At 45.4% G+C, this 26,099-nt stretch overlaps 4 protein-coding genes across 7 annotated transcripts; 1 reads left to right on the forward strand and 3 right to left on the reverse strand.

The window, feature by feature from the left end:
* The first annotated feature begins 740 nt into the window (after positions 1 to 740).
* Positions 741 to 8,553, forward strand: ptp4a2b (protein tyrosine phosphatase 4A2b). The gene is made up of 7 exons (XM_061266830.1): positions 741 to 899; positions 5,118 to 5,431; positions 5,712 to 5,820; positions 5,900 to 5,992; positions 6,056 to 6,186; positions 7,220 to 7,294; positions 7,378 to 8,553. Exons 2-7 carry the CDS (start codon positions 5,427 to 5,429, stop codon positions 7,487 to 7,489), a joined length of 525 nt encoding a protein of 174 aa, XP_061122814.1. The 5' UTR covers positions 741 to 899; positions 5,118 to 5,426; the 3' UTR covers positions 7,490 to 8,553.
* Positions 8,554 to 12,114: 3,561 nt separating this feature from the next.
* si:dkey-81h8.1 (uncharacterized protein LOC100034657 homolog) lies at positions 12,115 to 16,226 on the reverse strand. Of its 4 annotated transcripts, XM_061266811.1 has the most exons (11): positions 16,091 to 16,226; positions 14,858 to 15,073; positions 14,528 to 14,591; positions 14,326 to 14,432; positions 14,062 to 14,175; positions 13,924 to 13,980; positions 13,684 to 13,821; positions 13,293 to 13,340; positions 13,092 to 13,205; positions 12,854 to 12,961; positions 12,115 to 12,786 (listed from the first exon to the last, which is right to left on the reverse strand). In XM_061266811.1, the coding sequence occupies exons 4-11, from the start codon at positions 14,422 to 14,424 to the stop codon at positions 12,700 to 12,702; spliced, it is 765 nt and encodes a 254-aa protein (XP_061122795.1). In that variant the 5' UTR covers positions 14,425 to 14,432; positions 14,528 to 14,591; positions 14,858 to 15,073; positions 16,091 to 16,226; the 3' UTR covers positions 12,115 to 12,699. The 4 variants fall into 4 exon arrangements, with proteins under 4 accessions (XP_061122795.1, XP_061122794.1, XP_061122792.1 ...); XM_061266810.1 differs by lacking the exon at positions 14,528 to 14,591; XM_061266808.1 differs by having other exon boundaries at positions 14,326 to 15,073.
* On the reverse strand, positions 15,245 to 21,471 carry sema4ab (sema domain, immunoglobulin domain (Ig), transmembrane domain (TM) and short cytoplasmic domain, (semaphorin) 4Ab). The gene is made up of 15 exons (XM_061266745.1): positions 20,972 to 21,471; positions 20,271 to 20,501; positions 19,520 to 19,743; positions 19,271 to 19,431; positions 19,151 to 19,210; positions 18,973 to 19,071; positions 18,785 to 18,878; positions 18,557 to 18,679; positions 18,357 to 18,484; positions 18,107 to 18,288; positions 17,658 to 17,802; positions 17,370 to 17,559; positions 17,186 to 17,301; positions 16,843 to 17,095; positions 15,245 to 16,764 (listed from the first exon to the last, which is right to left on the reverse strand). Exons 3-15 carry the CDS (start codon positions 19,617 to 19,619, stop codon positions 16,106 to 16,108), a joined length of 2,310 nt encoding a protein of 769 aa, XP_061122729.1. The 5' UTR covers positions 19,620 to 19,743; positions 20,271 to 20,501; positions 20,972 to 21,471; the 3' UTR covers positions 15,245 to 16,105.
* Positions 21,472 to 21,617: 146 nt separating this feature from the next.
* Positions 21,618 to 25,454, reverse strand: s100v2 (S100 calcium binding protein V2). Its single transcript, XM_061266840.1, has 3 exons — positions 25,293 to 25,454; positions 23,752 to 23,883; positions 21,618 to 22,366 (listed from the first exon to the last, which is right to left on the reverse strand). The coding sequence occupies exons 1-3, from the start codon at positions 25,299 to 25,301 to the stop codon at positions 22,196 to 22,198; spliced, it is 312 nt and encodes a 103-aa protein (XP_061122824.1). The 5' UTR covers positions 25,302 to 25,454; the 3' UTR covers positions 21,618 to 22,195.
* Positions 25,455 to 26,099: the final 645 nt, after the last annotated feature.

Here is a 26,099-nt window from a genome sequence, read left to right on the forward strand (position 1 = left end):
TGTTGATCGTGGCTGACGTCAGAGCCTCTGACTCAGAGGTATCGGTTTAAACTGGGAATAAATATGGAAAACGTTTTATCATAGATTACCGTATCGTGTTAATATATAGCATTATTTGGCTTTTTTTTATTAGTATTATTTTTTAACAGTTTTGCAGTCTGGTATTACAGTTGTGTGTTTTAGATTGGACTCACGCTAGAACTGGAACGTTTCCTCAGTCGCGTATAAATGAGAAATATTTTTAATGTTCAATACGACGATTTTAGTTGTATGTTTGTGAGTTGTCGTCCGATGACGCAAAACAAACTCGATAATGTGCGCTTTCTGGAACCGACGTCACGGAGCCGGATTCTTTTTACGTCGTACTGACGCCGACATCTCGTGCTACATTTGAGGTCATCGTAAACGCCGATTTACGGAATTGAATATGCGAAAAAACAGCTTGAATTTGCTCTACACAAGCACCCTTCGACTTTAATAAACAGCATTGTATAGCAGCATACGTGTTTCAATAGTTTATTGTGTTGTTTGGATTATCCAGGCTATTTTATCGTTTCACATTCCACATCCACATATTTATTTAATCGGGTGTTTTATCACTCACTAAACGTGGAAACAATCAGAATACATGTGTGTAAGACAGATATATGACCAGAAGATAAAAACAGGTATTGGACAACAGAAAATAACTCGAGCAGTGATTGGATTTCTCTCGCCGGTTCCTGACACACCAACATTTCCGATCGCCATGAAAGTAACCACCAAGCAAGGTTCCTCCCTGAACAACAGACGAAGCTGCCACATTGAAGAGGAACAAAAAGGCAACTTGACAGCGCTTTCTGTACTCGCTCCCCTTTCTCCGGGCTAGTCACTGGATTTCAATGTTCATCCTGCGCTTTGTGAGTATACCAAGTAACGAACGAAAAGTGGCATATATGTCAGCTGCCTTGTAGTTTCGAGCCGCCCTACACATTGACTTGCACGGAGATTAGCATTAGCAGCAGTTAGCTCAAGTAAGTTCAAAGTGTGCACTATGCAGCCACGTTAACCTTAGCGTGTAGCTGTTAGCGGCGATCGCTTGACACGATCGTGTCACCATGCTCTTGTGTTTAATCTGAACGTCTTGCTTAGGATAAAACCGTGCTAAACAGAGTGTTTTTGCACAATCGCTGCGATCATTATTAAGAAATGGGTAAAAAAAATAGTGTCGAGAGTGGAGCTAGCCTGCGAGCTAACGATGCTACATTTCTTGCTATCAGGATCCGGGGCAGTGAAGAGGGCACGTTTACGGTCACGACGAACAGAAATTAACAGTATCCTCAGGGTATTGTTTTTCATCGATGCAAATCTGACACGGTCTCATCATGATGTAATTGTCTAAACAGGATCAAAGCTGTTGGTTCCACTTATTTGAGTCAACAAATGATGAAGATAACGCTAGCCATTAGCTCGGGGGGGGGGGACTAGCCTTTCCTCGTGAACTTAGAATCAGGAGTCTATTGCTTAGATTTGCTTGATATTTCACGTTTCGATGTGCACATGCTGAATTTGGTGTACAGGTGAATGTTTTGTGCTTGTCTGCGATTACGAGCTCGGATAAAATGTGCAGCTAGCTGGCGATCGAGCTAACTGCCTTCCGCCCTTTGTGGCAAATCTTGACCCAGGACATGGTTGACTTATTTCGTGTCATATTTGACACTATATCACGCTTATATGTTAACACGTTGGAGAATCGTAGACCTGGAAGAATGCATGATTATCGTTTCAAGTAGCAAATCTGCAGCCCCCCTAGAAGAAAAGTGCATAAAATTCCAAAGATTAATCGATTGCCATGACACCAGCTTTATCAGATAGAACATTTAAATAGAATTCCGGCGGTGTGAGTAACATTTTCCTGAAAAAAGAATAAAAACATCTATCCCTCTTTAAAACCAGTGAAAATGCACCGCTGGCCAACGGCTTAACTCAAAGACACTCGGGGTCAAATTTTGAGGTGTGCCCTTTTTTGTTGACTGGTATAACAATTCATAAAGTTAGTGAGAAATGGTGTGAAATTAAAAACATGACCCATGTACTTGCTCTTCTAAGAGAAAGTTGTGATAAATATTCTGGCAACCTCACTTAAACCCGATCATTGTCGATGTGCTCTGAAATCTAGTGTCTCCACCTCTTGTGCACTAAGTGTGTCTTTACAATCATGTATAATGGTAGGCATAAAGAACGCGGGCATGTAGCCATGTTGCAGGCTGAGGTGAAAGGAGGAAATGTACTTGGAGAGGAAGTTGACTCGAGCAGCTGTGACACTAAAGGCCCAGCGCATTCCCATGCCTCTCGGTTTTCAGCGTATGACCTTCCAACGGAGTCCCCCTGGTCAGTAATCATTTCTGATGTGTAGCTTATGATACTGGATATGAGCATTGAGGATGGAGAAGAAGAAAAATCCCCAAAAAGGGATGGTGCAGTCTCGGCTCAGTTTAAAGTATACAAATCAACCGCTACTGTTGTTCTGAGACCTTTAAGCCGATGTTCTCACCTTAGGCAATAACAGTTTAACCATCCGAGAGGTACGAGCATATCATTCATCACATCCTGTAACTAAGTGACTGTCGCAGAATGCTTAGTTAGACTGTAACTAACTGCGGATGTGTTTGGGACTTACGCAATGGACATTATGTAATTCAACTAAGAAAACAGTAAAAAAAAAAAATTGAATTTCCAAATTCACTTTGATTCCGTGCTGGAATGCAAAGATTTTAAATCCACCTTTTTGTTCTTTCCGGTAAGCAAAAGGCCGTAGAGAATTAATGGTAGCCATAGCCACCGCGTGCGTTTCATCGGCGCCACGTTGGTTAATGAATCATGCCCTCGTTGGCGCAACCTTCGTTTACGCTCGTTGCCACAGCGCCGCGATAGACTGACCGAGCGGCGCTGGCGCTGTCTGACATACTGGCGGCGACTCTCGATGCTGCTGCTGCTGCTGCACAGCCACCTGCTGACGCTGAAGCGACAGGTAGGGAAAGGCGCTGCAATCTTCTCAAACGCCATTTTTGGCCCGAGCGTTTTTCCAGTGCGATGAGCGCGGCGTGTCGCCGGTGGCCTTTACTTTTCCAGGCAGCGTCGGCGATTCGGAACGACCCTTGCTGAGAAGCGACTGGGTCGTTCCACCAGAACAAAGCCGTATTTTCCCCGTTGCCGTGGCGATGTTTGCCCCCCCCCCCCCACGCTATTCCTCTTCATATCCTCGAGGAGCTTATTTAACGCGCTCAAATGTGCGACTCCTCTCCGCACGACCTCCAGATGACGCCTTTGATAGCGACGCTCGCACAGTCGTCCTTTTCATGAGCTTTTAAAAATTCCCAGATTAATGTGGAAGAGTAACAAGCTGCTGTGAGCCGCCGCTGCCGCCGTGAAAACTTGTGCCGTCGGCGATAAAGTTTGGCTCATGTGAATGTTTCGAAAGCAGCATGCGCTTCACGGGGGATACCTAAATTCCCCACGGACGCATTTGTTACCACCACTGAGATTATTGTTGGTATAGCAACAACCCCCCCCCTCTCCTCCCCATGTGGCTGTCAGAAGGCCAAGTTGGTCTCTAAATGTCAGTAGAAATAAAAAAGCATGTCGCAGCGGGGCTAAGCAACCCTTGAGCAACAATGCAAGCTTAAGAACGTTTCTCAGTCTGACTTGGAAGCCAACTCTTTGGTCTTTCCGTGCAGTCATTCTGGTTTGGAGGTCTGTTAACGTGCGTATGTGTGTGTAAGGAGGGGAGGCAAGTTAATACACAACCGTCCCTTAGTTACATGAAAAGACAAACACGCGCGCTCGCAAGGCTAAAACTTGTTCCTCAAACTTCTTAGAAGTCTCTTTCGAAGCAAGAAAAAAAAAAAGATCCGAAATGCAATGTTTTAAAAGGTTCAAACCTGAATTTGCATTTTTTTTTTCTCGGTAATTTGACTAGCTTGCCTAGGAAATGTAATTCTGTTATCTGGAAATGATTTTGTTGTCATTCTTGGATGAAAGACAAAATTGTGGCAATGTCAACAGGTAGCAGGTGTGGGCACGATGTAGGCCAGAGGTCTCGCAGCCTTTATCTGCGCCGAGCGACTCCAAGGAGAGCCTCACTCATCTCCTCCCCTCTTCATCTACTTACGTGCTGCTTGTCAAAGCCGCCGTTTGGCCTCATTGACTCAGCAAATTAGCTCTTAGTCTGGTCATGCCCGGTGTGGATCCAGACAAAATGGCCCCATTCTTAGAAAACTTTCCTAAATACGTGTTTTGACTCGGCGGTGACCTGCGGCGGCGGGCAACCCCTGCCCTGTGTCACTGTCACCTGCGCGTTTTTTTCTGCCCCCATCAACCCGAGATAAGCGCGGCCTCTTATCGGCCTGCGTGACCTCGTTGGGCTCTCTCACAATCTGATCTCTGTTCTCTTCAGTCACTGTTGAGGCCAGCTGATTTGGGAAACCCTCCACAAATCTGATTGCGTGCCCCCCCCCCCCTCGCTTTCCACTCTCACACACACACACATACAGAATTGGTTGTCCCCTCCCTTAACAGTAAAGCATGTGGTCAGCGCCGAGGGAAGTTCGCCCAAGGGACCTTTCACTGAGCTCAGCTGACCTTTGTCCCAGTTTTATTTTTACTGTATGAGAGCTTGTGTTTTATGGGCATTCATTTATCAGTACCTGCCACCTCTAGAGAATTGGGGGTTAGCCCTTTAGCAATAGCGGTTTTCATTAAAAAATGATTTAAAACGGATAATGCATCTAATGTCGCTTTTGACTATTTTGTTCCTCTAATCAAAGCAGCAGTTTTGCAAAACGTTGAGCGCGAGAGACAAGCCTTAGAAGCGTGGGAGTGGAGCCTCCTCTCGTTTGAAGCTTTGCCCACCCTGTAATCCTCACCTTGTGACTACAGGCCTGTGACACCATGCCGAAGTCCAAGCTTGCAATTCCCGTTCCCACTTAACTAGTGTCATGCAAGTCCCCCCCCCCCCCTTAAATTAAGCAGAGTCCGTCATGGTGGCTGCAGCTTCTTATTATTATTTTACACTAGCACACATTTCAACTCCTTTGTGTGAATAATTTCTAAATCTCGTCTCTCTCCTCTCTCGACAGGCTTTCTGTGTTAACTTGGGCCGTACCTATATGGCGTGTGTGAGCGGGGAATTTTGCCAGGCACAGCACCTCGCCGCCGTGGAGAAGTGAATCGACTGCCCCGCCCCGAAAGACTACGCTGCCCGCAAGCCCCCTTGATTGGCCGTTGTCCTCGGAAGCGTTGACTTTTGGAATCATTTAGAAAATAAAAAAAGCAAGCCCACCTGGATAACGTACGCGTGGTCCTCGCCCCGACTGTCCCCCGCCAATACGCCGACTCTTTGCTTTCTGCTTTCTCTTTGAACAGCCAATCACAAACAGCTCTCCTGAATGGGGTAAAGTGACTCTCGGATAGTCTCTCCATCTTTTTCCTTTTTTTTTTGTTTGGCATTTTGACTGTGTTGTTTTTATTTTGACATCCCGAGGTTTCGTTGGACTCGTTTTTGTCCCTTCCTCCCCCCCCCCCCCCCCCTCGTCCTCTGTGTGCATCACCCTCATCACCTCCTTGTCGTCCCTCCTTTTATTTACTCAGCCGCAAATCTTCCTTTTCTTGACTTTTTTGTTTTTGTTTGTTTGGTAAGAGTTTTGCGTTTGTAATTGTTTATTTCCTTCAAGCCGTCTCGCCAACATGAACCGCCCCGCTGCAGTCGAGATAACCTACGAGTGCATGAGGTTCCTCATCACCCACAATCCCACCAATGCCACCCTTAACAAGTTCACCGAGGTATGTCTGCCGACGCTTTTCTTCACATAAACGCGCTTGTTTACGACTGGTCTGGCATTTTTATTTTGCACCCTGCCAGGAGCTAAAAAAGTTTGCGGTGCACACACTGGTGAGAGTGTGTGAAGCCACCTACGACAAGGCTCCGGTGGAGAAGGAAGGGATTCAGGTTTTGGTAAGAGATGATTCTTAATGACTTTGTTGGAGAATATTTAAACAAATATTATTTTCTGTAAAGGACTGGCCGTTTGATGACGGAGCCCCTCCCCCAACCCACATTGTGGACGACTGGCTGAAGCTGCTCAACACCAAGTTTCGAGAGGAACCCGGCTGCTGCATCGCCGTGCATTGTGTGGCAGGGCTCGGCCGGTGAGTCCATAAAAAGGGGGAGGGGGGGGCTGACATTTGTGGCCTTGCGCTCCAGGCAGGCGGCGATGCCTTTTAATATGGCAACTGCCGTCATGGCGTTTATACTCGCCAGTTGCTACAACAACGTTCAACACGCAGGAGTTATTTTTAGCGGTATTTGTTTTGGCCCCGACATCAGTGAGGCGAGATGTAAATGGCAAGACCAACACGCGAAAGGAGCACGCACCCGCGTTCGTTCGGTGTCTCATCAGCAAGCTCGCTTTTTTTAGCTTCTCAAAGTGGAGTAGTGTCGAGGCTAACCCCCCCCCCCCCCCCCCCCCAAACCATTCGCATGTGATTTGATGGGCGGTCATGAGGTTGTGTTGGCTTAAGTGCGTGCGTGTGGTGCACTTCCTCACTTCCACTAGCAGCAGGGCAGAGAATTTCACACGCGTTTAAAAAAAAAAAAAAAAAAAGACAAAACAAGCCTGAAAATAAAAAAGCACATGATGTGTGCAAGTGAGTACAAATCAGGAAAAAAAAAAAATCTCCTGACCCCCCCCCAAAGGCACATGTAAACCCAATCGGATGTTTGGCCTTTTTGCATTCTGCATCTTGGTTGGGAGCTTGGCTTGTCCTTTTTGGCCGGCTCGGTTGGAACTATCTGACACTGATTACCTTTCTCCTCCACCGCCCTCCATTTTATGATTCTCTTCCCCTTTTTTCGCCGCCCCGCAGCTTTCCATCTCTCCGTTCTCACATTCGGCCTCGAATTCTCCCCTGCGGGAAATTTGCTTCGCCAAGCGTTGAGATTTGAGCCAGCCGTGAAGCTTCTATTTATTTCTTTTCCCCGAGATATTATTCCTCGCCGTTTTTGGCGTAGCGTAAACCCGCTGGCCCAGCAAGGCAACGCGAACCCTCGCAACCCCCTGTTGATTTCCCAGGCCTGTTTCTCAGGTTGAAACAGCCATGCACCAACAAAGCCATGCAAGCCCTGGCATTTAATCTTATCTTCTCCTTCTTGTGTCTCCCCTCACCTTGGTCCACATCCCAGCGCTCCTGTCTTGGTGGCCTTGGCTCTCATCGAGAGCGGGATGAAGTATGAGGATGCCGTGCAGTTCATAAGGCAGTAAGTTGTTGGAGAAATGTCAAAAGGTGGGATCTGGTCTCTAAGCAGTGCTAATTTTTGTTTTGTACCCTTGTCTCCTTCAGGAAGAGGCGCGGGGCCTTCAACTCCAAACAGCTTCTTTACCTCGAGAAATACCGACCGAAAATGCGTCTGCGCTTCAAGGACCCCAACGGCCACAGCTGTTGCGTGCAGTAAAGCCAGCCAAGCCCACCAGCACCTACCTGCCTATGCAGCTCGAGCGGGAGCGTGGAGGGTGAAAATAGAGGAGAGAGAGAGAGAGAGAGGGGGCGCTGTGTGTAATTGTTGTGATGATTCGTAAACATGCTTAATTGAACAGAGAACAAGCGAGTAATCGAATGAAAGGAATTGCAACGGTGGGGGTCCACCAGCCGAACCAGCAAAGCACACAGACGGGGCCCACCTACCGGTTCTACTCTCAACCACGGCCCAAATATAGTCAATCCTGTTTTATTTTATATTATTTTGCTTTTTTTTTTTCCCCCTCCCTCCCCCACCTCATTTCATTGTGGGATATTATACTTCCTCTTTGTGATTTTTTTTTTTTTAATTAAATTTTACACATACAGTGGTGACGAAAGGATGCAATATAAAATCAGATTTTTATTCCTGCAAATTGATTTTATGATTGGAATAGATTAATGTATCTTATAAAATGTTTTTAACCTCTTGTGACTGTCCATGTTGGGATGTTTTTCCTCACTCAGCGCACCAAGAATTGCAGTCATGTTTTTCCCCCGCCTTTTAACTTTTTTGAAGTCACTTTCATTTTAAAGCTTCACAGAGTTTGAGTATGTCTGCGATATTTATTCACATGATCTGTTTCGGAGTTGCAAGAGGGCAAGGACACTGATTTTTTTTTTTTCCCCTCAATCTTTATTTTTCATTCTTTTGAGAGCCATGTCTTTATTTTAGGTTTTTTTTTTTTTTCCTGGAGTGCAATAGTCTGTCCACCTCGCTAAAGCCCACCGAACTGCTGTGACAGCCTGCACACATGCACGTTCACCATTCCACATCAGTTGCGCAACCTCTACAATTGGTACATTTGTTTTTCCTTAATGACCATAGGACTCCCCTTAAGAGGCACACACAGCCTGAAGACCCCCCCCCCCCTCCTAACCTGAAAGGCAAAAAGTGTAAGAATGAAAATGGTCAGGGTTTTTTTTTTTATTCCCATTTTGAAAACATCCCCAATTCGTATTTGTTCTTGAAAGAAAATTAAATAAATTGAATAAAAAGCAGTCATGTCTTCATTGCATAAGTTGTTTGTAAAAGGTGAGGTTGGAATCAGCCAAAAAAACTCTACTTGAACTTTGTTTATTCTTCTACATGTTAGAAGGTAACACCTTACTCTGACATTCAAATTCCATAAACTGTTGAAAAGCAGTCAGATTACTTCACAAAGTAAAGTGTTAGATTACAGAAATGTTTCATATCAATCAAATGATCAATGTATTATTATAACCTTTTGTTTCTACAACATGAATAAGCAACAGACTCTAGGTCCGGGGGCTTTGCAGGGGTGTCGCACTCCAGTCCTGGAGGGCCGCATTCCAACATGTTTTCCAAGATTCCCTCGTTAAGTGCACCTGTGGCAAAAGTTAGGCTCCTGCAGAACGTGAAAATGAACCGATCTTTTCACGCAGGTGTGTTTAACGAGGGTAACTTGGAAAACATATTGGAACGCGGCCCCGAGGACTAGAGCTTGACACCTGTGACCTTTGACCATGATATGTCCCTAATTAAGTGACCTGTTATTAGGTACACTTGAAAATGGCGGTGTACCTAATGGAGTGTCCGTGCAATGCCCTCGTTAAGCGCACCTGCGTGAAAAGTTTTAGCTCCTGCGGAACGTGAAAGGGGCTAAAACTTTTCACGCAGGTGCGCTTAACGAGGGTCACTTGGAAAACATGTTGGAACGCGGCCCCGAGGACTAGAGCTTGACACCTGTGACCTTTGACCATGATATTTCCCTAATAAAGTGGCCTGTGTTAGGTACACTTGAAAATGGCGGTGTACCTAATGGAGTGTCCGTGTGATTCCCTCGTTAAGTGCACCTGCGTGAAAAGTTTTAGCTCCTGCGGAACGTGAAAGGGGCTAAAAGTTTTCACGCAGGTGCGTTTAACGAGGGTCACTTGGAAAACATGTTGGAACGCGGCCCCGAGGACTAGAGCTTGACACCTGTAACCTTTGACCATGATATTTCCCTAATAAAGTGGCCTGTATTAGGTACACTTGAAGATGGCGGTGTACCTAATGGAGTGTCCGTGTGATTCCCTCGTTAAGTGCACCTGCGTGAAAAGTTTTAGCTCCTGCGGAACGTGAAAGGGGCTAAAAGTTTTCACGCAGGTGCGCTTAACGAGGGTCACTTGGAAAACATGTTGGAACGCGGCCCCGAGGACTAGAGCGTGACACCTGTGACCTTTGACCATGATATTTCCCTAATAAAGTGGCCTGTTATTAAGTACACTTGAAAATGGCGGTGTACCTAATGGAGTGTCCATGTGATGCCCTCGTTAAGTGCACCTGCGTGAAAAGTTTTAGCTCCTGCGGAACGTGAAAGTGGCTAAAACTTTTCACGCAGGTGCGCTTAACGAGGGTCACTTGGAAAACATGTTGGAACGCGGCCCCGAGGACTAGAGCTTGACACCTGTGACCTTTGACCATGATATTTCCCTAATAAAGTGGCCTGTTATTAGGTACACTTGAAAATGGCGGTGTACCTAATGGATTGCCCGTGTGATGCCCTCGTTAAGTGCACCTGCGTGAAAAGTTTTAGCTCCTGCGGAACGTGAAAGTGGCTAAAACTTTTCACGCAGGTGCGCTTAACGAGGGTCCCTTGGAAAACATGTTGGAACGCGGCCCGAGGACTATAGCTTGACACCTGTGACCTTTGACCAGTGCTTCTCAATTATTTTCTGTTACGCCCCCCCCTAGCAAGAAGAAAACTATTCGCGCCCCCCTCCCCACCGTGACTATCCTAACTTGTCTTGTAAGCCGTAAAATGTTGCACTGTCGCAAACGTGACAGAAGTAACAATGAGAGCGCCACTGCCCCCTGCTGTAGTAAACGCGCAATTACACTTTATTCTAGTACTGCCAAAAAAAAAGCCTGTTCCCCAGGGTCACACGCGCCCCCCCAGGAATAGCACCGCGCCCCCTAAGGGGGGCGCGCCCCACTATTTGAGAAGCACTGGCCTAGGTGACTGATTCACAATTTGGTTTTGTCTGATATCAGAGATTAAATAAAGAAAACCAACTGGCTGATTGATTTGTTTTAATTGAGAGGAAAAAAAAAACAGCAAAAGCATTTCACTAGCTGACCAGGAGATGGCGACAGCGTGGCATCTGAAGACCATGGATTGTTTGTTCTGCTATAGCCTAGGTGACTGATTCACAATTTGGTTTTGTCTGATAATAGATATTAAATAAAGAAAACCAACTGGCTAATTGATTTGTTTTAATTGAGAGAAAAAAAAACATCAGCAAAAGCATTTCACTAACTGACCAGGAGATGGCGACAGCGCGGCATCTGAAGACCATGGATCGTTCTGCTATGCCGGTTTAAAAAAAAAAAAAAAAATGTAATTAGCTAGGGGTCAAAGGTCAAAGTTTACGGTTCAAAGTTCACCCAGGGGTCAAAGGTCGGTTCAAAGTTCACGGGGTCATGTGCACATTTTCGATTTTTAACTAGAGTTGAAAGTTCAGTTTTCAAAGGTCACCCAGGGGTCACCACGGGGTCACCACGGGGTCACCACGGGGTCACCGCGGGTCACCGCGGGTCACCACGGGTTCAAAGTTCAGGGTTCACTTTTTTTTTTTTTTTTTTTTTTTTTTTAGGTTAACCTTTATTTAACCCAGTGCTTCTCAATTATTTTCTGTTACGCCCCCCCCCTAGCAAGAAGAAAACTATTCGCGCCCCCCCTCCCCACCCTGACTATCCTAACTTGTCTTGTAAGTCGTAAAATGTTGCACTGTCGCAAACGTGACAGAAGTAACAATGAGAGCGCCACTGCCCCCTGCTGTAGTAAACGCGCAATTACACTTTATTCTAGTACTGCCAAAAAAAAAGCCTGTTCCCCAGGGTCAGACGCGCCCCCCCAGGAATAGCACCGCGCCCCCCAAGGGGGGCGCGCCCCACTATTTGAGAAGCACTGCCTTTGACCATGATATTTCCTCGGGGGCTGCATTCCAACATGTTTGCCAAGATTTCCTCGTTAAGAGCACCTGTGTGAAAAGTTAGGCTCCTGCAGAACGTGAAAATGTACCAATCTTTTCACGCAGGTGTGTTTAACGAGTGTAACTTGGAAAACATATTGGAACGCGGCCCCCCGAGGACTGGAGTTACACACCCCTGGAAGCTAGGGTTTCAAACAACTCATCTGATTTGAAAATGAGTTATTTGTCAGTTTGTTTTGTAGCTTTTACTGTATATAATTTATATTTCAATATCAGCAATTTGAGAGAATTGACATGTATGCCGAAGGCCACAAACACTCTTAGGCAGACCCTGAAAATATACAAAGAAAAAAGAAAAGAACTGATTCGGCAGCATTTCCCATACTAACCAGTAGATGGCAACAGAGTAGCGCCTGAAGACGATGTAGTGCTCTGCAAGATTGTCATCATTTATGTTATGTGATTCTGATTGTGATTTTGTATCATAAATGAAAAAGTCCCAAGCATAGAATTCAGGGTTATTACCAAGGAGCTAATCGTTCCTCTCTCCTTGAAAGATTTTTTTTTTTAACTTCTCCCTCCTCTTTCTACCTTGAGTGTATTTACACCAAAAGTTCCAGAAGGTTTTTCCTGGACCTGCTGTGTCATTTATTGAACAATGCAATCTATCATAAGTATAGTACCAACACACAATCATTACACTATCTGCTCATGATTGAAAGGTTCTATTTGACACTTTTACAGACTATAGTGTGAATGCAGATTAACAAGTGATAAAAGACACAAGTCAACGGTACAGTGGATGCTAGATTATGGAAAAACACCACTAACATTGTTTTCATACTTGTGGATAAACACAATGTATGTCCGCAATTAGTCACCACCTTGCAATAAATGCCATTTCTACAGCACAGTATACATTTTTGTTGTAAATAAACACAATGAAATAAATAAATGAAAAAAATAAAATATGCAAACAGTACATACATTTCATAATAGCACCATAATGCCCACTGCAGTTAAGTAAATCAAAGCCCCTGGCCACTAGTTGCAGAAATACACTATTTGTGATGTGACTCAATTATATCATACAAACTGAACTTCAGATATATTTCTTTCAAGACTTCTATCGTGGCTGTGTGTCGATCAACATTTTTTGTTTTGTCATTTTCCGATCACGTTTGTTTGCATTATTGTACAGCGCAGAGTTTAAATGGGCTCCACTTGAGGTTCGGTGGGCGGGGTAGCGATGTCTTCCAGCAGATCGGCGTCAGGTTCGGTCACCACCACGGCTACCTGCTCACATGTAAACAGTCGTTCTTGAGTGTGTGTATGCGTGTGTGTTTGTGCGTGCGTGCAGTACCTGGGATGGAAAGGGCTCGGTCGCTGCAGGGGGAGTCGCCCGAACAGCGTGAACAACTGGCGATGGTGGTGGGCGGGTCTGTGGGTAGCGAGGTCGCTCATTTGGAGCCTGAACCACAACAGCAAAATTTAAAAATAAATAAAAATTCAATAGTTAGAGAAGTTCGATGACGTGTGTAGTTGATCTAGTCTATTTATAGAAATGAAAAAAGATGAAGAAAAGCAAGTGAGGTCATGACCTGTGTCCTGCGTGCGGCGAGCACGGTCAGACCGAAGAGCATGGCGGTAATGCAGATCAGCAACTCCAGAACCAGGAAGATCACCAGCGTCCCCAGGATGCCATCAATGAGCATCTAAACAAAGCAAGACGTACTTGTTTAGCACAAACAACAACAACAAAAAAGAGAACGCAAGGACATGTACAATGGCTGTCTGCTTACTTTGCACTTTTGCTCGACCAGCTCGGTGCATTTCCTGAAACAATGTAGCTGCGAAGACAAAACATAAAAAAAAGTTGGCTTTGGGGCCACTAATACGTAGCAACAATTTTTAGAATTTTGATTCTAGTATTGCGTCACTGATCTCTAATGGAAAAGTTAATTAAAAGTTAAAAAAGTTTCAAAAGATCTGCTGTGTTATGCTAATTTTAATATCCACTCAATGGTGTTTCGCATTTATGTTAGCATTAAGCTAGTAGACTTCCTTCCATCTTGCAATCACATTGTTTCAGTCTCGCACCGGACAAGACTCGCTAAATGAAGCGAGCGCTACTCACGGGACATTTAATTATCTAACGAGGTGCAATGCAAGCGCTGGCTGTGGTTGCATTACCACGGCGTGGTACTCCAGGCGGCGACAGTGTTCGCAGTGGTATGAGTCCTGCCTGTACGGGAGGTGCTTGGACATCAGCCCCAGGGCGGCGGTGGCGAACGCGGCGCTGATCAGATGGAGAACCAGGGCGCATTTGACCTGCAAAACCACCAGAAACAACAGTGCTCTATTTATTGTAAAACTGGCTTGGTGAAGCAGCATGTGGCTCTTTGCTTTTCGTCATTTTGTACGCCCACTCACCCAAAACAGAGTAGGGCTCCTCCCACTGTGGATCAACACAGACCCCGACAAAATGACCTGGTTGAAAGAAGATCCAGTGGATCAGTGAAGGAGGTCAAAAGTCTGACCAATGCTAAATGTTAGCGCTAGCCCTCCTACCTGAATGACCACGACGAGGAAGAGCGCCACGTCGGCCGTAAAGTGGATCTCGTGCACCCGCAGCACGGACATGCTCAGGCACAGGATCAACACCGCGATGACCAGCTGGATGGCCTGAAGAGGACAAGGCAGCCACTATTGTTGTTGTTTTTTTCATCTTGGATAGATGATTGAATTAACTGTACTTCAGTTGGCAAGTTTCAGCAAACAGACAGCATGTTAGCATGTTTGGTTGGTCTCATGGTTCCATTCTGACTAGCTCACCCCCAAAGTCTTTGGCTCCATCTTGAAGTGGGACTGCAGCTGGCTCGGGCTCAGCGTCCCCGGCGGGGGCGTCGTTTCTTTCGGATCGTCCTGGGCCATCTCGCTACCTTTGTGATTGTGTGGACAAAAGTTTTGGGACACATTTACAGGTTGTTGGTAAATCCAGACCACATGCAGTAAACAGTGCATAACAAATTGTTACAATTTGATGGGTGGATGAGTCGTCACTGTCTCCTCCAGCAGACTTAGACCAGAGAGAGAGGCCTCTTAAAGAGACAGGTGACGAGCCAAATCATTAGGCACGCCATCAATCATGTTCAAAACATTTTGTCATATGCAGTACAAATGCACATTTTGATTTTACAATTTTTATTAATTTCCTTCAATGCTGCCATTTGTGGACTATTAAATAAAATTGGTCAAGGTACACTGCAGCAAAGTGGGAGGCGACTGCAGTATGACTTTGGGTGTGCTCTGGAGGGACATCCATGCATCTCATGAGAAACATATAGAAAAACAAAGGTGTTCTTACCTGTGCTGAGTTGCCAAGCAACCTCTTCTCGGTCAGGATGCCGTTGTTGGACAGGCAAGCTGCTAAAATTAGAGTGTGAGATTGTGTATGTGTGTGATGGCACTGCAGCAAACGGGCCGCTGCAGACTTTTTGCAGACTTGCAGTCCGGGAGAGAGGAAGGAGGGAAGGGAGGGGAGGCAGTCTGGTGATGTCGTCATGTGATGACGTTGCTTAATCTATTGAAAAATTTATTAAGATGTAAATGCTAAATATAACCAAGGGAGGAAAATAAAATCCATGTGGTGATTGCTAGTATAATAAATGTGGATTTTTTTTAATTCTAAATACCAATGGTCAAATATATTTAAATAAAAATTAAATATGTAAAATGAAATCAAATATAAATATTTCAACTAAAAGAAGTTTCTGCCTTTATTTTTTTTAAGACACGTATCTTCAGATTTTTTTTCTAGGGTGCGTTTAATATTTTTGGCCACGTGGTAGCGCTACAGAGCCCATTTAAAACTTGATACAGTAAACACAGCACAGTGTATTCTGAAACGTATACTGCACAAAGCTAATAAGGCTAAATCCTGAGTGACATCAAAAGACATTCACATAACACAATATTTATTATGATAGTGGTTGGAATTCAGCGTCTTACTTTTTTTTTTCTTCTATCGTGACAGCTGTGTTTGCGCCCTACTGATTCGGTCCAGATGTGAAAATAGACCAATCCAACCCCCTCAAAAAAAGCATCCAAAGGGAATTAAACTTAAGTCCTTGGATGAGTAAAATCAGCATATTTGGTCAACCCCCCCTTGAACGAGTGAATTAAAAGGTGTCAAAAAGCACATTAGTACCATGTTCACATTTAACATTCAAAATGAACAGTTCAGCAGTCACATTATGACAGGGTCCGAGTGTGTAGCCAAGGCACGTTGAGGAGCAGCAATGCCATCCTATAATACGCCACCGTTGAGTACAAAAAAAAAAAATCATATAAAATAGTTCCATAAAGTTTGTGATGTGCCCAAAGTGTGCAAACGTTGAATTCCTACTAATATTTGACATTTTTGTACCAAAGCCTACTAAAATAAGAGTACTGTACATTTTGCAGTCAGGTGGCATCAAAATAGCATTCCATAAAGTGAAAATGTGTTTTTTAAAAATGTTCTGGGAAAATAACCATTTTATCTTTGTCACATTATGACAAGTACAGCAATATATTTTTTTTTTTCTTTTATCCTTACCTGGAGTGCCGGCGCTCAAATGGGCGTGTTTGGCAAGTGTCCGTTGGAAGCGGCAAGCGCCGCCCCGTTGGAGAGGGTGCCCTCGACGTGCCCGTTGCGCTTGCTCTGCGCGGGCCCCACTTGGAGGGCCTCTTGCTCCTCTGGAGTCCGTCTGCCCGAATCCACCACCACTTGCTGCGGCACGGTGCGGCTATGCCACCGCTCTCTGACCACATAGAGGAGGATGGTGAAGAGCACGCTCAGGCAAAGCACTAAGAGGACCGACACGGCCACCAGCTCCTTTAAGTAGGAAGGGGTCTGCGATGACAGAAGCGAGTCCCCGTCTTGATAGACAGCCTCATTTGGTGCCGCTTTCATCATCCATACGGAAAAGTTGTGCCCCGGCTGCGTCGGTCCCTTTGGGCTGGGTAGGGGGCCGCTCTTCTGCTTGACGTGGTAGACGGCCATGGTCTGCCGGAAGCCGTTCTCGGCGGACAGGCACAGGTAGTGGCCCAGAGTGGCGGGCGTGGCCACGAAGCTCAGGCTGCCGTCGTCCAGGTGGAGGTAGAGCTCCGGCGACAGGCGGCTGTTTGGGCGCTCCCACGACTGGCGGGAGAGGCGCGAGGCGGCGGGACACGCGAGGCGCACCACCTCGTGCAGGGACACTGACAGCTGCTCGCCTGCGGGACAGGGAGCTGATATACACAAATTAAATTAAATTTTCTTGACTTTTCTTTCTCTAGTACTTCTGAAAATGTGGAAATAAGGCTTACCTGCTGGCAGGTTGCTTGGTCCAAAGCGAGCTCTGTGCATGGAGGTAGCGCTCTCGCACGCCTTCTCCACGTTGCCCCTCTCCACGTCCTGGCCCAGGTGGGTGCCAGAGACCCCCACGCAGTCCTGGCGGGCGGCATCCCACCCGCAGAAGGGGTCCCGGGCAAGGACGCACTGGGCACAGGTCCAGTAGAAGGAGCAGTTGGCCGTCGGGAGCCTGAGCACACCCTCCGATGTACCGACGTAGATCAAGCCCTGTTGAAGAAATGACGGCAGCTAATCTTGTGAGACTATTTCAATATTTACTAAAACAATGGCCGTTGGATTGAAATGGAACAGCTGTACTTTGGGTATGGACAGCTTGAGGCTCTTGACAGGTTGAGGTTTGAGGAACACCTGCACCTCCTCCACCACGTGCGCACCGCTCTGCAGCAGCACCGCTTTGTGAAGGTACCCCGACTCTGAAACACCATCAGAGATGTTTGACCTCCTGGCAATCCTGAAAAACGCTCTCACAAAGTGGCCTCACCTGTGAGGAGAAACAAGACCGTGTAGTCCACGCCGTCTGTCGCCCGGACCCTCTGGACGGCCAGGTGGCTGTAGCGGTGCTCGGTGGACACCATGGTGGGACCCCCGCCCGCTGGCCGCACGCTGTCGTCCGCCAAGAAGTTCTCCTTGACGAAGCGAAGGGCGTTGTCTGACGCGTTGTGCAAGCCGCACTGAAGATGTGAGGAAAGGACACCCTCAAATATTCATTCATTCTTCCGTATTCCACAGCCAGAAAAATAATTGGCTTTTGTGTCTCTGTGACATTGACCTGGCCTGGGTTGGCCACCCTCTCCTGCACCCTGGTGCTCCACTGCAGCGTGTCACGGTTGAGGACCTTGTAGCTGCCCGAGAAGGCCGACCTGATATCCGCCAAGCGGAACGAGCACACGGCCGACAGTCCCGAATTGATTGACCTGGGTTAAAAAGGGAAACAAAATCAACGACGCGTGACTCTACATGAAGCATAAAAAAATTATACAGTGTGAAGGAGAAGACATGTGGGACGGCAGATGACCAATCACGTGTCACATTGTATGCCGTGAAGTTTTTTTTTTTCATTTCTTTTCTTGCCAGGAAAAAATGTCCTCTTAACTTTCTTAAAGAAAGAACTGCAGCTGTAACAAAGTTCTGTACATAATAAAGGGAACCATAAATAAAATAAAATTGGGTGACCAAAAAAAAAACCCGAACAAATATGAAGGCAAAGATCTTACTGACCATTGGGAAGTGAAGATGCCGTAGAAAAGCGTGTCGTCCGTCGTCGCGCCATCGGTTGGCGCCAGGCTGTCGATGTCCTGGATGACGTTATAGGGCAGCTCGCCGTACGCCTGGCACAGTAGCTGCGCTTTGGCGAAGGTGGTCCAGCGCCGCTGGAGCGTCCGCTGACCTCCGACGTCGCTCTAGGAAAGAACAAAGAACGTCATATTTAATTCATGCCAGTTGGCCTGCGCTCCATTCCCGTTCTTACCGTGCAGACTTGGGAAACGCGTGAAACGATGAACTTGTCGACAAAGTCGTACTCCCGGCCCACTTCGCTGAAGAAAAAGTAAATTTTGCCCTCGTCTGGAATGAAGGTGGAGCTTATGAAAGTCGGATCTGCACGCAGAGAAGAAATTTTTTCTTATATGTAGAACAACAAAAAGTCCGTGCCCTCCGCAATGTCCTTACCCTCCAGCCATCCCAGCGTGTCGTCCAGCTTGAGGTCCACACGAGAGCCTTCGCTGAGGTGGCGGGAGATGAGCGGCCAGTTGCCCCGGTAGTCGGCCACCGTGCCCGTGTACAGCTCTCCGTCTGGTGACACATCACGACAAGTCGGTACATGTTTGTTTTGATCGAGTGGTGCTTCAGTGGTGACAAATGGACTGGAGCAGTAACAAACACTTTGGCGTCACAGACCTACGATGATAGCGGTGTTGCGCTGGTAGGGGTCATAAGGGCAGCGACCTCGTCCCTCGTCGGCCTTCAGGCTCATCGTTAACGTATCGGAGTTCTGGAAAAATAAAACAAGTGTGATTAAATCGGTCAATCAATTAATTCGATTAATTTGTATAGATAACTGATATATTTATGTAAGGCAAACTTACGATGTAGATACAACGCGGACTAAAGGCGAATGTTCCACAAGCGTAGAGGTGAGTGGCGTTCAGGAACAGCAACACACGGATGAAATTTGGACAGTCCGTCTGGAAAAAGAAAGAAAAGGTTTCACAAAAAGAACAAGAATTGTCACAATTTTGGATTGTGAAATGTGTGCAAACTTGCCATCTTCTTGCCTTTCATGGAACATTGCTCCAGGTCTTTGTCCGAAGGCTTCCAGTCCAGCTGTCAGAAGAACGCAATGCTCGGTATTGCACATCTCCCACTTAGCACGCCTTCCCTTACCTTGTTCCTCAGCATAATGGTGTCCTCAAGGCTGACATCCAGCTCTAGCACGATGTCACGGCCGCCCACGAAGAGCGTATCGCCGTCGTGGCTGAGGAGCAGCGTGGTGGTGTTGCCCACGTCGGCACTGCTGAAGCGGGTGAGGCGTCGCCCGGGATTGCCTGCGATCACACGTGAGGATCAGAGAAGAAACGAAATAAACGGCATGCACGTGGAATGAGTCGGGTTGGAAAAAAAGTCTCCACTCACCCATTGGGAAGGAGACCCGAGCGGTCGGGGTGGTCACAGAGGAGCTCAGACAGCACAGCAGAGTCACGGCAATGGGGAGCAAACGGCAGCCACTTTCCATGGTGGCACAAAGTTGAGGTGGAGGGTTGATGGTCCTGAGTAGGGGGGTCAAGGAGACGCTGATAGCAGGGGCAGCGACCCTCGCTGTGACCCCATTTTTCGGTTGGCGCCCATTGCTGAGACAGCTTAGAGGGGCAGACAGCAGGCATTGCAAATTACAAGCAGGTTTTTTGTAGAAAAGAATCTTTCCTTATTAATGAGGATGCAGGAATCAAATAGCATTGTTACTATGCAGTTCCTAGTCCAGTTATTTTTAACATTACTGAGCAAGAAAGTGAATTAAATGAACATTAAGTCAATTAAAATGGTCAAGATAACAAATCTGAGTTTGTATTTTACGATATTTATGTGAGCGTTTAAATGCCACACACGCACTTAACCCTGCTACGTTAGCTTACATGCTAACAGTTAGCTCTTCTCCGAGCCGGTTCAGCATTAAACTAAATCCTGCAAATGTTGCCATCGAAATACACGATGAACAGATGAAATATGTATTTTAATGTTTGCATTATTATCCCATAAAACAGCATTTGATGCAAACCACCCTTCTTTCGTATCGTCGCAGGTAGTCTTTGTGCAAAACATTTACAGCCATAACACAAACAAGGCGTGCACATTGCAAGATATCCACAAATGATTTAAACGCGCTTACGTATCGTCCGGTACCGCCGGTTCTATCCCCCCGGAGAGCTTAAAGCAGGAAACAGCTGCAAGGCAAACGCGTGTCGGCGTGGCGAAAACGCTGACCGTGGAGGGCGTGAGTGGGTGAGAGGGTGAATTGGGTCTTTACTATGACAACAAACTGCCTCCGCCCACCAGTGGGGCCGAAGACACACGACTGGTGGTCCCAGCGTGCCGTGTGACAGCCAAGATTTGAAGCAACCTGTCAATCACATATTCTCCAGGTCAACAGTCAAAGCTGCTGCACAAAATAACTACGCCATAATTTAGCAATCTTTCAGGTACATTACCCAAATAATCGTATTAAATTACTTCTAACCAACGTTTTAACCAATTCTGCAACAAAGTTGACCCACCAGTAGTTTTCGATCATAATCAAGATTTGTTTGAAGGTCAAGATAAAGGAAAAACTACTTTTTTTCTGTAGAAACGATCATTTAATGTCAGCTGTTATATATTCGATCGACGGATTGCTTTTCTGAATATTTGTTAGTCAGTAAAGTTTTGCATGCAATTTACAATTTGCAGTGTATAATGCGTGACTAGTACAAAATTTTCCAAGTGGGTACAGACTGTTCAATCCACACAAGTTTAATCAATGTCCACCATGTAATTAATCCAAATCTGGTTTGTTGGTGATTCCCCGCCCGATGTGTGATTTTGCAAAAGTACCTGTCAGATCTTTAACCATCCATCTTCTACGAGTAGACGACTTCCATTAATTTTCCTGCATGGACAGCACAGCAGTCAAAGCTCACCACCGATCTTGAGTCATTCCATTTCAAGTCAAAATTGCATTTAAACTTGGACAAGTTAACCTCGAAAAAGCAGGGAAAGGTAGGGAGCGGCTAATCAGAAGTAAAGGAGATTAGTCAGGATTAGCGGGGTGACCTGAAACCAGACACGTGGTCAAAAAGCCGGGTAAAACTACCACCCACAACTTGATGTGGCCTTTTTGACATCACTTAAACTTTTGCAGTTGAAACTAATTGAAATACTATCAAACCAAAAAATTAAATACTGTACCACTGTGGTGTCGTTGATATTGACCAATATTAGTTGTCTGTCGCGCCCCCCAACGGCCGGCACCAACCAGTAAGTGGCCCACTGAGGGGGATTCCCAACACTGTGTCGATACGGCAATGCCGAGGGAGTGACGTCATGAGCTGGCGTAGGTTGGAGGACCTCATTTTGAGTTTGTTGCCACTGCCTGTTAAAGCCATCAATGTCTCCCTATTTTATTGTCACTGTTTTATACAAGCATAGAAAACATGAGAACAATTCTGATTCTAGAGCACTGCGACAACATACCTCGAGATTAATTGTGCACAAGGAGTGAATTTATTCAAACATTATTTCACAAACTGGTTCTACTCAACGCTGATCTCACCCAACTGCCAATAAAATACATTTAATAAGTAAACATAACCTTTTTGGACTATACATGAGAAGGAAAAAAAACACATGAATGTGAGTTAATGATTAGAGCAGGTATGACCTTTTGTACCCTTTAAATTGGATGGATATGACAAGATATATTCATTTCTGTTACACTTTGATTAAGAGCACCAGCAATCCCATTTTGCTGATGGAAGGTTAGTTTGTTAACTAAATAAAACTAACAAGGAAAATGCAAAAGCTTTTTTCCCTGAATTGGTTTGGTAAGAGAGAAAACTAGCCTGCTTTGATTCTCGATTTTATTACACAACATATGATGGAAATGTTAAAACCTGTCATATAGAGATGATCGCGTATAAAAATGGAATGCCTTGCACATGGGCCATCTTCTTATATTTTGCCCCGAACCTGATGATGGTGGTTGTGGGTTCTACATTTCAGGGGGCATTAGGGGGTGGAACCTGGTTGCTGTTTTTGGTGCTGATTTGTTGAGGGTCTTCACAGGAGGGCGCAGCTGCACGAGGTGCCCTTGTTGCCGCCGAGGACGCCAAGCTGTGAGGTGGCTAGATTCTGGATTAAATTCCAGAAATGAGAGAAGGAGATGCCCTCACCGTCACCCACGCCCATCTTCCGCATGACCTCACCCAGGCCCTGTTCTGACATAAAGGCCTGCGGAAACACATGGAAGGAACTCAAATTAGGTTTTTATCTCTACTTGTGATCAAATTTATTTACCAACACACCACGCAAACGTTGCGACTTCACAGCACGTACTACATAAAGTTTAACGAGGCGGGACAATGGGAAAAATGTGTGTGTGTGTGTGTGTGTGTGGTCACTTCAAAACAGCAGTTTGACAGTTTGTCGTTAATTCGTCTTAACATAATACAAAGAATTCAACGTGTAAACTTTGCCTGCCTTTTGCTAGCTTAATGCTAACACACAATGTGAAATGCCATGGACAGATAACGTAATAAAACAATAATAATAAAAGCATCATCTTTTTCATCCAAAACTATTCATCTTTACATTAACAGAAAGCTTTTATGTAGCACTTTTTCTTAATAATTAAAATAAACTATAAATAACTACTTAATGGACTAATTGTAGCAAGTTGAAACATTTCAAAGAGGTTCTTGTAAAGTACACGAAAAACAATGTACTACCTCTGCAACTTAACACAGCAAAGCACAGCCCCGAACACGCCCGTCTCCAGTTCTCACCTCTACTTTTGTGTCCGAAGAGTAAATACACCTTGAGGCTTTAACAGTTACACAAAGTATGTATGGCTACAATGGAGCCGTGCTCCTTCTTCTGCTGGCAACGGCCAACGGTTAACTGGAGGAATTCAAAGCATGCGCTGAAAGATCACGGGGGCTGGCGGAAGACTGACGCGAACCATTAACACACACAACCCGGGCCCGCTAGCTTCAAAATAGAATCAAATTGTGGGAAAATTGACTGTTTGATTTGAAAAGCTCTTTCCCCCTTTAAAATGAATGAATCGAATTGTGCCTCATGATTTCATGTTACACGTCCAATTGAAATTGTGATGCCTCGGCTACATACAAGCTGCTTTTGTCTGAAAATGAAATTGTAAGCGGCACTTCACAATCATCTTTAATCCATTTTTCTGCTTGGACTGTCAAATGGGTCAATCTGATCCACAACAAGAAAATCACAATGAGTACCCTTGCTGTTGCTGCAAAACAGCTTCCATATGAGAGACGCTTAAAGGTATCAATCATGGTGTTTACACACCAGAACGTCGTGGAAAAGACGCTTGGACAATGTGATTTGCTCCCAAGGCTGCGAGTGTGGTTGGCCACGGGTTCCGCTTTCCACCCCCCACAACCCCCACCCCGCCTCCGCATGCATCTTTTAGACGTTGCTTGAGTCCGCAGAGGCGCCTACGCCGCACAATCGGACGCACACGTTGTCAGAGCGAGCCTCCTTCCTTGCTCGGCTGTGTGTGAGAAACATGAAGCCACGCCCAAACTACTATAAATGTGTGTGTGTGTGGGGGGGGGGGGGGGGGTGCTCGCCAGTCTTACCTTGCCCATTGTGGGCAGCTGAGAGGATAAAAGCCCCTTGAATTCGTCCATTTTTAGCGTGGGGCCGTTGTCGGCCGAGGCCGAGTGGAACTGGGTGACCAGCGTGTTGATGGCGCCCTCCAAGTCCGAGTACTAAACGGGTATCAGACAAGTTATTTTAACCCACCCGAGTATCACGATATTAAAAACTTTATTCCTCTGACAATTTGTAATATAATACACTAATTGTTTGGAAGTTCCATTTGGCATCTAGAGGGCCTCTCTGTTTTTTTTTTTCCAAGGTCCATAAATTAAATTACGATGAGTATTTTGGGCTTCTTTGACCACAGTTTTACTTGGTTTTTTTTATTACTTTTTTTTTTCTTAGAACTGCAAGCGAGCCACATGAATATCAAGTCACATGACACAAACTCAAGTTAGTGTTCTTTTGAAAGAAAAGAAAAAAAGCAAGAACTAGCTATTCCATGCATGCAGGCAGGCAACTTTGTTCTTTCGGTTTCTCACACACACACACTGAACAAAAAAAAAAAAAAAAAAAAAAAAAAAAAACACCACACCCTTGTTCTTTTAAGAATGACAAGCTGCTGCAAGTCGTTCACCTCTACACTCAATGTCATCGTTCTAGGCTACTTTTTTAAAGTATATTTTAGAAACTTTAAAGCGGAACTGTTGTTTTATGTGTAGTACGCACATTAAATTATTAATTATTGTCAATTGTCTGTCATGATCCTATTTGTATTCTCATGGTTACCATACAGCAGGATGATATTTATGTGTTAGAAATTTAAATCATGTAGAGTGGAGGCCTTTTACTTTTCAGAACATTTTATGAATGGCCTTTTTTTTTTTTTTTACACTTATTGCTTCCATCACCTCAGATGGGGATGAGTAATGAAAATAACATGGCAGCCTCGATACAAGCTCCATTGAAATTTGAAATTATTATTACTAAATTAAATCATTATTATTAAACACACAGACACACACACACAAACGCTTATTAAATTCAACTTTACATGTTGTATGGCCCTTATAGAATTTCAAATGGCCCCAGATGAGCGATTTTGGCGATCAAGTGGATCCGATCCTGCCTTTTAGGTTGACTTCACTTTAAAAAGAACGTCATCTTGTTTTAATTAAACAAGTTAATAACGCGCGTGCGCCGTCCGACTTTTGGAAAAACTTCTTCATACATTTAGGGAGGGGCCGCTTGCAAGCGTCGCCGCACCAAGAAGTTTCGCCTCGTACTGCTTTGCGAGCAACTTCAACTGTGTGATTAATGACACGAAAGCAAGCTAGAAAGTTATTCGGATGTCAAGAAAACCATTTTAAAACCGCTTTTTTTGGTCGGCTAGTTTTGACGCGCGTCCACGCCTGACCGCTTCAGACGAGACGCGCGCCGCCCACAAGTTTTTTAAAAACGCAACATGCACGAGTCAATTGACTGTTAACAAGACACAAAACACGCATTTGTGACTAAAAGTGAGTGTTTGCTTGGAAATCTACGCGAATGTATCTGTTTGGTTGCGTCGGTTTCCTACCTCAGGCATGTCGACTGTTGGTTCGAATGTTGCAACTTTTTCTGGTCCTGCGTGTCGATCCACTCCTCTGACTGTGTGTGTCAGCGTGTGTCACTGTGTGTGTGCGTGTGGATCTGCGTTGTTGTCAGCAGCTGGCAGCCGTCCCGGATCCTCCCTCCTTCCTCTCTCTGCAAAAGACAAGAGGAGAGAGGGGGGGAAAGCAGGAAGAAGGAGCTGTAAAAAGGGAAGTAAATCCGCCATAACGTGACATCATGACACTGTGTGTGTTGCTATTGTGATTGTGTGTGTGTGTTTTGTTCAAAATCTGTCATGTTCCTCAAGCCCACGTCTGGAAAGTTTTAGTTAAGACTGTCTTGTTGCTGTTTTACAAGTTCCAGTTTGTGATTTTTTAACATGCATTTTTGATTTGCATTAAAGTGGAAATATGATGGTTGAGCAGTTTTGAAATTGTAGTATTAAAAAAAAAAAAAAAGAAGGAGGGGAAGAGGAGGACAAGGAAACAGGCACAACCGCATTCCTTCGATCTGGTTATATGAGCGAAGTCCGTCACTGGAGAGTGCGTAAGTGTGTGTGAGTGAGAGGGGCCGCTCCGCATTTTGGTTTAAATTAACCAAAGGAATTTATTCTTTTAAAAAAAAAAACAGAAGGAATTTTAGCAGCAGATGTTGAGGATTTATTCAAAGATGATGTCCTTGAGGGGGTGTTAAGGGTGTGTCTTGTTAAATATGTGTTGAAAAAAGGGGGAAAGGGAGGTTGGGGGTCATCCAAAACAAGCCCCCGCCCACACGAAGCCACTGAAATGTGGGA

The sequence above is a fragment of the Syngnathus typhle genome, linkage group LG20 (genome assembly GCF_033458585.1).
Source record: "Syngnathus typhle isolate RoL2023-S1 ecotype Sweden linkage group LG20, RoL_Styp_1.0, whole genome shotgun sequence".
Classification (NCBI taxonomy): Eukaryota; Metazoa; Chordata; class Actinopteri; order Syngnathiformes; family Syngnathidae; genus Syngnathus; species Syngnathus typhle.

Bases quoted from the DNA above. Each gene is read 5' to 3' on its own strand.
- ptp4a2b (XM_061266830.1), top strand. The intron at 5,821-5,899 runs GTATGTCTGCCG...GCACCCTGCCAG, and splicing joins CCCTTAACAAGTTCACCGAG to GAGCTAAAAAAGTTTGCGGT. The intron at 7,295-7,377 runs GTAAGTTGTTGG...TGTCTCCTTCAG, and splicing joins GCCGTGCAGTTCATAAGGCA to GAAGAGGCGCGGGGCCTTCA.
- si:dkey-81h8.1 (XM_061266808.1), bottom strand. From the start codon at position 14,514: ATGCACTGTTTACTGCATGTGGTCTGGATTTACCAACAACCTGTAAAT. The intron at 13,822-13,923 runs GTGAGTGGGCGT...GTGGTTTTGCAG, and splicing joins GGAGCCCTACTCTGTTTTGG to GTCAAATGCGCCCTGGTTCT. The intron at 13,206-13,292 runs GTAAGCAGACAG...TGCTTTGTTTAG, and splicing joins TGGTCGAGCAAAAGTGCAAA to ATGCTCATTGATGGCATCCT.
- sema4ab (XM_061266745.1), bottom strand. From the start codon at position 19,619: ATGGAAAGTGGCTGCCGTTTGCTCCCCATTGCCGTGACTCTGCTGTGC. The intron at 17,302-17,369 runs GTGAGGCCACTT...ATGGTGTTTCAG, and splicing joins GGTCTTGTTTCTCCTCACAG to AGTCGGGGTACCTTCACAAA. The intron at 17,096-17,185 runs GTACAGCTGTTC...TTTCTTCAACAG, and splicing joins TCAAGCTGTCCATACCCAAA to GGCTTGATCTACGTCGGTAC.
- s100v2 (XM_061266840.1), bottom strand. The intron at 22,367-23,751 runs GTAAGACTGGCG...GTGTTTCCGCAG, and splicing joins AGCTGCCCACAATGGGCAAG to GCCTTTATGTCAGAACAGGG.